We start from the raw sequence: 12612 nt of genomic DNA on the forward strand, positions 1-12612 counted from the left end.
CCATCTGAATGCTTGTTGCGTAATCCCTGGCCTAATTCCGCACGGGGAATCTATTCAATGTCTAATAGAGGATTAAGCCACAAGTTTTTTAGTGGGTCGCCATATTTGATCCGCGGATCTGTCAGTCCGCTGTTCTGAATGCGTTCTTAAAGCAAGGACCAACGTTTGGTTTATGCTCTGTACAAGTGCAACGGGGCTTTCTTGGAGATGTCCCTTGTCGGTAGGAGTTACCCTGGCTGTCTTTAACAAATTAACCTAGTCAATGCAACGCACAGGTGCCCGTCCTCTCCCCGTCTAATCTCGGGTCACGACTGCATGTCACCTCCAGTTCACTAATCTTCTGCCCCAGACGGTTTCTTTGCAACAGACGCGGTGTTATATCTTGCGCGCATCGTAATGGCTGAGCGCAAGACTAAACGAGGTGAGCAATTGATCATATAGTTATATACAGACCGAACTATTTGATGTAACGGTAGTCATAGTTAAACAGCGGAACTCTTGTGTGCGTGTGTGTGTGTGTGTGTTTGTGTGTGCGTGTGTGCGAGAGAGAGCGAGAGAGACAGAGACAGAGAGAGAGAGAGAGAGAGAGAGAGCGTAGCTGCAAGCCAACCTGCAGTAACAGAAGAGGGTTAAAAAGTGGAGCGCAAGATTGGGTCAAACTGGAACGTGCACAAGGCGGGCTGTGTGTGTGGGGGAAGGGGGGGGGGGGAATACTAGGTATATTTTACAGTACTTCCATATCGCAGTCTAATACATGCGGGAAAGAACGTATCCTTTGAAAACTAAAGGAAGGCAAATGACAACAAAATTAATGAGGCGGGGATCGTCTATAGCACAGGTAAGTTCTCAGGTAAACCTACAATTACGTACATATTGCAATAGCAGTATACATAACGTGCTCTAATAATTCACGCTAATACAAGGGCAGCACTATAAAAAAAACATCAGTGCAAAATATAGGCCTTGTTGTATCTTTTGTTTGCTTAGCAAACATATGGAGCACATTCACCCGATGATTTACATAAATGAAACGTTTGATGGTAGAAGATCTTTAAAAAATCGCTCAAGAACGTGAGATCTCTCCAGTGGGCAAGCCTTGCGTAATTAGAATGGAGGTCCTTGCATTTACAGCTAAGGTATAGCATAGGCACAGGGACATGTGCTTTAACTTCACTATATGCCTCACAACAACGTTAACCCAGAATACCCTCCCAGGGAATTTAAAACCAAACAAATGTCCCGGGGGGACACTGGTGCGTGCCCCCAACCCCCACTTTCCTAAGCTCCGAATCACCCCCCCCCCCCCACGCTACCCCCTTAAAAAAAGGCATCTGCCAACGAAATGGAAGACTCGTAGCGGATCCCGATCAACTATGCGTAACTTATATACGACATAACATCTCCCCCCCCCCCCGCACACACACACACACACACACACACACACACACACACAGGGAATTCTAATTCCTACAGCGCTTCCCCACATCTAAACTGTTCGATGATGAAGACCAAGGAAACGCGTTCATACTCTCACGCTATAAAGGAGCACGTTTATACTATCCAGCCTACATTGTAAAGAAATGCAGCTCCACGCTTGAGGTTTTTAATCAGGGCTCATATCCCAGTTACGGGAGAGCTACAAAGAAACCAAACTGTTTACTTTGTCTTGCTAAGATCACTGCCGTGTCACTTGCCCCATATTTTGGGATAAGAGTTGACAAGAATATACAAGCACCGCGTCTCATTTTTGATAATTTTGAACAGAAGAAGCAGCCCAGCTACACAGTGCACTCAGCCAGCCCCCTTTAATCTCAGCCGATTGCTTCCGACATCCATATATTTCGTACCAATCGGAAACATCTCCAGATTTTTTTAAAACAAAGATTGGCGTATTAGGTATAATTCCACATTGCTCATTCCCCGTATTACCTATCTCTCCACACATGTATTTAATTTTATTAATAAAATTCTAACGCTTATCCTAATATGATAATAGTAGCGGCAAAAACTGTTTTAAAGGGGGGAAATACAGTGGAGTTGCCCTTTACTATATCTTAATTAATCTCTTCGTAGTTTATTTTTACTTTACTTGATTTATATATGTTTTCGTGTGTGTGTGTGTGTGTGTGTGTGTGTGTGTGTGTGTGTGTGCACGTGTGTGTGTGAGAGAGAGAGAGAGAGAGAGAGAGAGAGAGAGAGAATAAAATGCTCTTTTTTTCTGCGCGTGCAGGTCTTGTTGAACGCCTTCAAGCTGGGGAAAATATCTTGGTCGCTGAGGGATATTTGTTTGAACTAGAGAGGCGCGGCTATTTGGAGGCCGGGGAATTCGTACCGGAAGTGGTTCTGGAAAACCCAGATGTTGTTCGCCAAATTCAGAAAGAGTTTGTACATGCCGGAAGTGACGTTGTTCTGGCCTTCACGGTACGTTATTTTGTTAAAGTATTTTTTAGCTCCAACATTTTAATGTAAATAACTATGAAACAATATGAAAGGTCAACCTAATTTTCCAAATACTAAAGATAAAAATGATTAAACATTTAAAAAAACTGAATGGGAATTTACTAGACATCTCGTGTTATACAAGATCACACGCGCGAACGAATGCAGACACGCTTAGTATGGTTACAAATAGATATAATGATTGGTTATTGCCGGTAAATGTCACTTCCATCTCAGTGTTGCAGTCTAACAAAATTCTTTATTTAAAAAATTGTTTGGTACGATATTATATTTTGTTTATCTGCCAACAGTTTTGTTTTACAAATGTGGCTTAAATCTCTTTTTATTAAACAGTACTTTGGTTATCGAGAAAAACTGAAAAGAATCGGTAGAGAGGAAGACTTGGAGAAACTCAATCGTACTGCGCTTAAAATGGCAAGAGAGGTAGCAGACGAGTCGGGAACCTTAATGGCGGGAAACATTTCCAATTCCACCATCTATGATCCAGATAATCCAGAAGTGAATGCATACGTGAAAGAAATGTTTAAGGTAAGATAACAACTAAACATTTTATACTAGTGCATGCTTGTGAAAAAGCGTACAATAAAAACGGTAGAAACCCAATGTTTATAATGAAGACACGCGAATCACACTTATTACTTTTACTGAAAACAAAAAATTATTTGTATTCAATTTGTCATGCTAAACGAAGTTCATGTATCTTTTGAAGACCAAGAAGATAAAATGGGATGCGTACACTGAAACACGCGTACAGTGAAAGTACCATCCAAACACGAAGTAGTCTGTGTAACATAAACGTGCTAACTCTGTAAGCCGCCATGCTGGAACACACGTGTATTATTTTAAGTCGCTTACAACATTGTAAAATAAGAGGTGGTCGCTTAAGACAAATAAAATGTTACATCTCCCTCTTTATAATCAACTAAGATTAATAAAGTAAATAAAAGCATGTAAATTAAAATAAATTCAGTTTTTGGTGTTCACAGTTCTTTGTGAGTGTTCACTTTAACTTAAAGTCTTTCAATGTTCAATGTGAGAAGAGCATTCAGAGTCTCTGATCGTCTAGTCCTTTTGTAAATAATTTTTATTTTTACTTTAACTTAAAATTATTTCATGCTCCACAGAGAATGTCTTTAACAGTCCATTTAAATGAAAGAAAAGAAAATTAAAGAAAAGTCTTTGGCTGAGTCTTTGCATTATAACCTAAAACTGCTTTAAAGCAAGTCCACATGAAAATCCACATGTAGTATTAAATTAATACTGAATCGCTCACAAAACACAAGTTATAAATTTAATCTGTCTGGCGGTTTCACCACACGACCAGATCTTGTTACAATCCTTGGGGTATTAAGGTGACTGATAGTAAAAGGACCAAAGTCATAGAAACAAAGCCCTGGGCTTATAAGTTTTTATAAAAAATTAAAACAAACTTCCCAAAAGGCCAATTAAAGACGGGGATTAAGTACAGTGTCCAACGGATGACGCTCTGGCGCCAATTTGAGGGGAAAAATGCTGTTTTCGGTATTGGGATTTTCTCTATAACCAAGACAGCTATTCAAGTGATTCAAAAGGCCTCATAAAGCTGGGTGAAAGCACTACAGCGCGGTACCAGGGAATTGTCTTAAACTATTTACTTTTGATTTTATCATCTTTTACGTTAAATCAGCCCATATTTCAATGGGTTATTCACTTCAAAAGGCGATAACTTTCAAACAAATAATAGTGAGATATACTTGGCAGCGATTCACTTATCTCGTCAATATAGAAAGCTGTTAAAACAGCCAAAAACGTTCACAGGTTGGTTAACAGGGCTTATTAGTCAAATGCTTAGCTGGCAAATTTACCTGTTATCGGTTATACGATCAGATGGAACCATTGTTTATTGTCATCTAAAAATATTTTGTTTGGGTGCTTTGAAGGGGCAGAAAATCGTGCTTTTGTTACATTTTCCGACCACTCGTTAGGCATGTAAGCGTGCCGCCATTTTGATTGACAGCTCTGGAGAGGGCCCTAGCCTAGTGATGCCCCGTAGGGTGTCAAGGATATGGAGAAGGAAGCGCTAACAAAGGCGATTACGTTTAACCGCAATTAAGAGGTGTGAAGTTACATTTGAACGTTTCAATGGCTCTTTCTCGGCAATCGAGTAATTTTACCTGAGTGATTCCTTCTTTGTTATCGGCAAAGTGATCACATAAAACTGTGTCGAGAGCAAGTGTCCGTCACTTGTGTTAATACGAGTTTTTTGACGGGTAACGCTGCAGGATTATTTTGCACGACACTTGGTAATCGTCAGATCAACGGAAAAAGTCCAGTGATTACTTCATAGTGGTATCTCTCAAAATGCCAGCTAAGATAAAGGGGAGACGCTCAGCTGCACAAGAATCAGCGATAAAAGTGGCTGAGAGAAGGCTTTTGAATAAATATTTTATTTTTACACACATGACACTTAGACCCTATTTGCTTTTTACCTGCTAGTCTTGACTATTCTCGGGGTCTTTTTGTGATTTTCATTTTTGGATACATTTTGAACTCTTTCTTCCCGCTTGATCAGTGATTTTGAAATTGTTTTTCTCCAAACATCGCAAAATGCAAAGCCGCTAACATGCGTTTTTATTTTTATTGTTTTAATCATGCTGTCAACCCTTGCTTGGGTTTCTCTCGTTTGTCCATTCACATCACAATTTTTCGCGTGTCTCTCAAGCTCCATGATATTATATTTTGGAGAATAAAATTTTATTTTGGCAACATTAGATTTACCTTTTGCAAACGGCGACCAACAATCATTTTCGGTTTCGTAACGTGTCGCAGATACGCTCGCCGATATATATTGCAAAAATTAGCTAGGCTAAAAGTATCCTTTTTAGCGTTTTTTTTTATTTATCGATTTTTCTTTCATTTGTCAATTAATTTAGATGATTCGATTAACTCTTTTGTCCATTTATTAGGTATTCAGAAATCAGTCATCCGTATGAACAAATAGGACCGGTTTTCCCCAGCCGCCACGCATAGGCCCTACTCTCTTTCAAAATTTTCTTTCTTTCCTCAGGAAATGGACTTTTTACACGAACTTTTCTCTTCCCCATAGTGTACTAGCTAGACTTCTTCGCTGCTAAGCTGATGTGAGACTTATGACCTATTACGGCACACGTAATCGGCTTATAACTCATTAAATGTGCTCCGACCCCCTCATGGCAACGGCCCTTAGTAACAGAGGCGTGGCTTAGTTGTCAGCCTGACTGGGGCGCGTGCCGGTTGAAAAACTCATCAAAAGACTCATTTTGCGATGCAAATTCATAAAAAATATTACATCCAACGTTAGATACTTTTTTTGATTAATATAAACACACAAAAAACTCAAAAACATGATTTTAAGCGTATTTAACCCTATCACCGGCCTTAATTGCTGGTGTCACTGTTTTTGTTGGTGTTTTACACTGATCCTTGACAATATCTCGGGTTGGTGTTACTGTCTCCTCAGGTACTATATGCTGATCCTTGATAGGTGAATGTAATGGCTCATCACATGGCTCCAAGTCAACAAAATTAGGGTTATAGTGATGTGCTTTTTCTGTTGATGATCTTAAGTGCTGACGATTACGTCTGTATACACGGTCATTTCCTTCCACTATGTATGATCTTGGATGTGTATGACGTTTAACAACAATGGCTGGTGCCCATGTTTTTGAACCTGGATGAGGCTGCATTCTCGCATGTTCTGCAGGGTTGAAAGCTTTCAGTTCTTTAGCACCTTTCCTTTGATCATAATAATATTTCTGCTTTAGTTTCTCCTGGCTAAAATGACGTTTCACCTCTCGTTGGTTATATGCCTGTGGTTTTAACAGATTTCGAGCTGCAGGCAGTGTGTTTCTAGGTCTGCGTCCCATTAACAACTGCGAAGGGGACAAGTTTATGCCTTCCAAAGGTGTAGTTCTGTAGTAGAGTAGAGCAAGATACTTGTCATCACATTTTTTCCACATTTTCTTCACAATTTGAATAGCTCTCTCAGCTTCCCCATTTGAACCTGGTTACTGAGGACTGGAGGTCATATGTTCAATATCATACACTTTGCAAAATTGTTTGAATTCACATGAACTAAACTGTGGTCCATTGTCTGATCTGATTTTAAGAGGTATGCCATGACAACTAAACACATATTTCATAGCATTGATTGTAGCAGTTGTAGTTGCGGCATTCAGTTCTACAACATCAATGTACTTTGAATAGTAATCAATGAGAAGTAGGTACTTCTTTGCTCCAAAGTCAAATATGTCACAACCAACTTCAGTATAGGGTAGATCTGGAGGGACGGTCGGTTTCAACGGTTCTGCGGGTAACCTGTTTTGATACTCAGAACATTTTATGCAGTCTCTCACCATGTTTTCAATTTCCATATTCATTCCAGGCCAAAACATGACTTCCCTTGCACGCTGTTTGCATTTCACAACTCCAAGATGTGACTCGTGTATCAAGCTAAGCATGTACTTTTGTAATGACGGTGGAATAACTATTCTGAGGCCTTTGTAGATTACACCATCAAACACAGACAATTGGTCTCTGGAGTCCCAGAAATTTCTAATTTCATAAGGTGTCTCTCTACGCGTATCTGGCCATCCTTGAACAATTGTGTTGTATAGAGGCTGTAGCTCTCTTTGCGTTCTTGTTCTAATATCAGAGTATCTCTCGCTGCTCACAGAGATCATATCAATTAAACATAAATCATCTAGTCCTGTCACGTCAGAACTGGTGTCTGGTAAGTATGCTCTCGACAATGTATCTGCTACCACCATATCTTTGCCTTTCCTGTATACAACATTGAGATTGTACCACTGTAGACGTAGCAACATCTTCTGCAATCTCATTGGAGCTGACAGTAATGGCTTCTTATAAATGCTCTCTAATGGCTTGTGGTCTGTGTACACTGTTGTTTCCTTACCGAAGATGTAGCAGTGGAATTTTATAGCTCCATGGACAATGGCGAGCATTTCCTTCTCTATTTGAGCATAACGCATTTCAACATCAGTAAGAGAACGTGACGTGTATGCTATAGGTCGGCCATCTTGTATTAGCACTGCCCCTAGTCCACTTCTTGATGCATCACACTGAATCTCTACGGGCTTGTTCACATCATAATAAGCTAATACAGGCGGTGTGCTACACAAGTGTTTGAGTTCCTCAAAACTTGCTCGTTGCTCATGTTCCCACTTGAATGACACATCATTCTTCAATAATGCTCTCAGTGGGGCATCCACCTGACTCAGGTTTGGTATGAACTTGGCTAGATACTGTACAAGACCAAGTATTCTTCGTACTCCATCTTTATCTGTGGGTGGTGTCATCTCAGTTATTGCGCGCACTTTTTCTGGATCTGGGCTCAGGCCCTCTGCTGTGAAGATATGTCCCACATACTGAACTCTGGGCTGACGCACCTGACACTTATCAAAATTGAGCTTTAGGTTGTATTCAGTAGCTCTCTGAATAACCTTCTTGAAAATCGAATCATGATGCTCACGATCTGTGCCTGCTATCAATATGTCATCCATTATAGCTGTGGCACCTTCTATGCCTTCAAGCATTTCATCCATGATTCTCTGAAAGATTTCTGGCGCTGATTTAATACCAAAGGGTAGGCGAAGCCATCTGTACCTGCCAATTGGAGTTTTGAAAGTAGTCAAAAAGGATGACTGCTCATCAAGCTGTATCTGCAAAAATCCCTGTGTGGCGTCTAACACAGAAAACACTGTGGCTTTTGGAATACTAGCTACAACTTCTTCAATAGTTTTCAGTGGATGATGCTCCCTTTTGATTGCATTGTTCAAATCACATGGGTCTATACAGATTCTCACTTTATCATTTCTTAATGAAACAACCATTGAACTGACCCATTCAGTTGGCTCATGGACTCGGGTAATGAAGCCATCTGATTCCATTTCCTGTAATTTCTCTACGATGCGTGGCTTCAGTGATGCTGGCTGTCGTCTGGCTGGATGTATAACTCCCTTTGCTGTTGGGTCTATCTTTATGGTATGCTTACCTGGTAGCGTACCTGTGTTCTTGGCAAGTTCAGTGAAATCATCTACACTGTTTACCTTGTTTACTCTGACTCTATGGAGGTGCCCAAGTTTCTCTGAAACTTCACCGTTAATGACATTTTCCTGGTCTATGTCTACTATTTCAAAGTCAACTGGCAACTGAGTAGTATTGTATGCCACTGAAAGCTGTGCTTTTCCGATTGGGCGGATCTTGTGATTAGAGTAGGAGCGAAGAAATTTAGTTGTTTGGTTCAAGTTCTTGTGAAGACTAAGTTTTTCATAATCAGCTTTCACTAGAATGTTACATTTTGCTCCAGTATCTATACGAAATTTAAGTGGCTTGTCTTGGACATCTAGTGTCACTATCCATTTATCTTCAGCTGCACTGACAGAGTCAACATTTTCATCATCAACTTCAGTTGTATGAATGTACAGTGGATCATTGTTGCCATCTTCACTCACTGAATCATCATAGTAAACATCATTATCACTTTCCTGTAAAGTGTGTACTGCCTTGGCTTTTCGTTTTCTGCATACTGAATACCAATGGTCTGGTTTCTTGCAATATCTGCATTTGGTTCCTTTTGCCGGGCAAGTATTGTTTCTATGGGCTGTTGCAATATCTAAACCACACTGACCACATTTCTTGTTCTTTTGCTTCCAAGGTACGTGTTCCTGTCTCTTAGAGGCTTGTGAGGGATTTCTACTAGCATGGCTTTCCTTACTCTTATGTGACTTGTGATTAATGGCGGAAACTTCAACTTCTGGTCTTAGAATCTTCATTTGTTGCTGGGATGACTCATACTGTCTGCCTATTTCTAATGCTTGAGCTAGAGTAAGTCTTTCCCCTTTTTCTAACAGTTTCTCTTGAACTCGAGGATAGTACACCCCACGTATTATACAGTCAATTAAAATGTCTTCAGCGTCTTGGTACTCACAATCCATAAGAATCAATCTGATGTCTTTTACAAAATTGTCAAATGTCTCACCTTCCTCCTGCTTCCTTTTCTGGAGATTAAATCTTTGTGCACGTTTGTTTTTTCTGGGTCTTACATAATTTTCAAGCTTGCCGAATATTGCTTCTGGTTTATCCTCTTCATCTTCTTCCCAAGTGCATGTTTTGTAAATTTCTCTCCCTTGTTTTCCAATCCACATGCCTAACCATCCTGCCCTTATCTTATCATCTGTTTGTGATAGTGGACCCTTGAAAACGAGCTCAGCATGCTGTCGGAATCGAGTAAATTCCAAGTACAAATTTTTAGACTCCCAATCGAAACTGGGTTGCTCGAATGCATATGCCATTTTAATTAGTGTCTCGCACAATTAAAAATGTTATGTGGCATGTGTAAGGACTCACTAATAGCTTGAAAAGTTCAACTTCTGACACCATGTAACATAAACGTGCTAACTCTGTAAGCCGCCATGCTGGAACACACGTGTATTATTTTAAGTCGCTTACAACATTGTAAAATAAGAGGTGGTCGCTTAAGACAAATAAAATGTTACAGTCTGTGATATCTGTGATAGTCGACTCGCCTTCAAAAATTGCTCTAGTACATGTTATTGAAGTGTAAGCAAAACATTTTTGTATCTTTTAAGGAACAAGTGGTATGGGCCGTGGAAGAGGGAGCCGATTATATTGTGGGGGAAACATACCGCCATTTTGGAGAAGCCATGTTGGCTCTGGAGGCAATTAAAGAGTTTGGCCAAGGTAAAGTCGATTTTTTTCCCAGCGGGTAGGCCTAATTACTCTGAACAATAATGGCAAAAGAAAAAAAAAACTCCGAGGACCGAGGAACCTTTGGAGTTTTTTGACAAAAATTACAATTTAATTTTTCCACCTCTGGAACGACGAATAGGGTGTTCATCTACTTACACGTTCGTGTATAATATTTGATTGGCCGCAAATTTTAAGAAAGTACAGTTTAAGAAAGTATACCCTACAATATACGTATATGCTTTATCAACTCAAGCTCATAAAAAGAAAACCTCTTGGAGCCTGTTTGTAAAAAAAAAAAAAAATAATAATAATAAAAATAAAAACTTGTATCATCGGCGGGTTTGGCCATTCAAATAAGTGTCCCTATTTTTACATAAAAAAGGAACATTCAATGCCCATACATTTTCCACTTTTATTTTTATTATTTCAGGAGTCCCAGCTGTTATAACGATGGTTGCTTACAAAGACAAAAGTGTAGAGGGCGTGCCAATCCCGGAAGCCATGAGGAGACTGCAGGACGCTGGAGCAGCCGTAGTGGGGTTAAACTGTGGCCGTGGCCCAGCCACCACCATTCCTATGATGAGAAAAATTAAAAAGGCTTGTAAAGTAGGTGTTTTGATTTATATTCCATCATCTCAAAAACTTTTTAATGTTTATATGCTCTTCTCTCCTTTAAATATTAGGGTCCAGAATTAGAACATTTGCTGTTGGCTCGTTGCCTAATTTCCTGACGTTAACGATGTTATGAAGTTTCAGATGGTCAAAAGTTAGTTTAATCATATAGACACAATGCATCTCTTCTTCCCTAACTGTAGTATTTCAGAGATCTCAGCTCATGTTTAACGCATACATTCGTCCATTTTTGTATTTTCTGCATACAAATTAAAATTTCAGGGTGCAGTTGGTTGTTTGCCGGTTTGTTACAGAACCACCCCAGATAAACCGGTGATGCAAGCTTTCTATAACCCAGGTGAGGCAATACGGGTTCACTTATAGAAGTAGTGGTGTATATTGAACAAAACTGATCCATGTTTTATTTTACACATACCCATGCGACAAAACCCTTAGAACTCCGTATCAGTAGCTCCTTCAGCTCCAACACTATATGATAATCGCTCTGGTTGGCTGATGACTCCAATAACCCATATTTGTTTGTTCTTAGATCAATTTTAATTTTGACGTGAAGCGATTTGTGCTCCTTCTAACTTCGGGGTTTGTGCCTACCAATTAGTACCAATTATAACTAGCGGTATGAAAGTAGATTATTTTAGGCATATTTTATTTTGACGATTTGTTTTAATGGAATAGGCCTATAGTTGTTACCAATAAGTTCTTCTCAAATGAATTTTAAAGGGTACTCGGACACGTAAAATAAAATAAAATAAAGTGGGATACAGATACCAATATAGGGAGAATTTACAGAGTCAATCTAATCTATGCATGTACTTTTTAATCCTGACAAGTTTAAAACTAGATAATTCTATCGATTTCCTTTTTTCAGATAACGACAGCAATCCTTACTACGACCTGCCAGCCTGGCTGTGTAGCCGTACTCAGATAGGGGAATACGCCGCCCAGGCCAGGGAGATCGGTATACAGTACATAGGCCTATGCTGTGGTAACGCCCCCCACTATTTCCGAATAGTGGCGGAAACGTACGGAAGGCGGCCCCCTGCTAGTCGCTACTCCTCCAGTGCCAAGACAATCCTGCAGAATAACCCAGTCTTTGAGCCACTGAAGTCTTAAGGAACCGGTTGTTTAAACCGTTTACAGATGGGTCCAAGTTTTTGGAAAATAAGTTGATATAATAATTTGCTTTATATGATTTATCTTCATAATTTGAACAATGCGTAGCATTGTATTTTAAAAAATGAATAAACAATTGATGTAGCTCAAGGGACTGTTTCACAAAATGATTTAAGTGAAAAAAAAAACGGTCGAAGTATTGCGTTTCATAAAGCAGCTTGATTGCCGATTGCTTCGTTTATTTCGGCTTTTTGATTTAATTCCTAAAGCAAAATGTGCTTATCTCAACAACAGCAATTCCTACCAGTGGTTACTATAGATGTATAGTTCATTTATGTACTTCATCTACATACATCACCATTCAAAATCCATTAAACGCGCTTAGACTAATAAATAATCAATAATAATTGACTGCGTTGATGACTATAGGATTAAAGCAGACTACTTTAAGCCGAAATTCTTCTGACTTTTTGTCCATAAAAAAAAAAGAAACTCACTTGGCACAACAAAAAAATGGATTTTTTTATGTGTAAATAAGATACCTATAATTGTACTGTACAACGAGGTAATATCCCCTGCTGAATTAACTCTCATCAAGGAACGAGGAAAGTGTGTGAACATATCTAAAGAAAAGAGGAAGTAATGTTCAGTGCTTCA

General features: G+C 39.5%; 1 protein-coding gene across 2 annotated transcripts; it reads left to right on the forward strand.

Moving 5' to 3' along the window:
* Positions 1-196: 196 nt before the first annotated feature.
* Positions 197-12305, forward strand: LOC106156503 (betaine--homocysteine S-methyltransferase 1). Of its 2 annotated transcripts, none has more exons than XM_013531784.3 (7): positions 197-421; positions 2231-2421; positions 2794-2988; positions 10089-10200; positions 10640-10815; positions 11104-11179; positions 11711-12304. In XM_013531784.3, the coding sequence occupies exons 1-7, from the start codon at positions 397-399 to the stop codon at positions 11953-11955; spliced, it is 1020 nt and encodes a 339-aa protein (XP_013387238.2). In that variant the 5' UTR covers positions 197-396; the 3' UTR covers positions 11956-12304. The 2 variants fall into 2 exon arrangements, with proteins under 2 accessions (XP_013387238.2, XP_086868511.1); XM_087012385.1 differs by lacking the exon at positions 197-421 and adding an exon at positions 709-838 and having other exon boundaries at positions 11711-12305.
* Positions 12306-12612: the final 307 nt, after the last annotated feature.

The sequence above is a fragment of the Lingula anatina genome, chromosome 5 (assembly GCF_051362555.1).
Source record: "Lingula anatina isolate TDL-2025a chromosome 5, LinAna3.0, whole genome shotgun sequence".
In the NCBI taxonomy this organism is placed as follows: domain Eukaryota; kingdom Metazoa; phylum Brachiopoda; class Lingulata; order Lingulida; family Lingulidae; genus Lingula; species Lingula anatina.

Excerpts from the sequence above, each read along its gene's own strand:
- LOC106156503 (XM_013531784.3), top strand. The coding sequence starts at position 397 with ATGGCTGAGCGCAAGACTAAACGAG. Across the intron at positions 10,201-10,639 it reads AATTAAAGAGTTTGGCCAAG|GAGTCCCAGCTGTTATAACG; the intron begins GTAAAGTCGATT and ends TTATTATTTCAG. Across the intron at positions 11,180-11,710 it reads GCAAGCTTTCTATAACCCAG|ATAACGACAGCAATCCTTAC; the intron begins GTGAGGCAATAC and ends TCCTTTTTTCAG.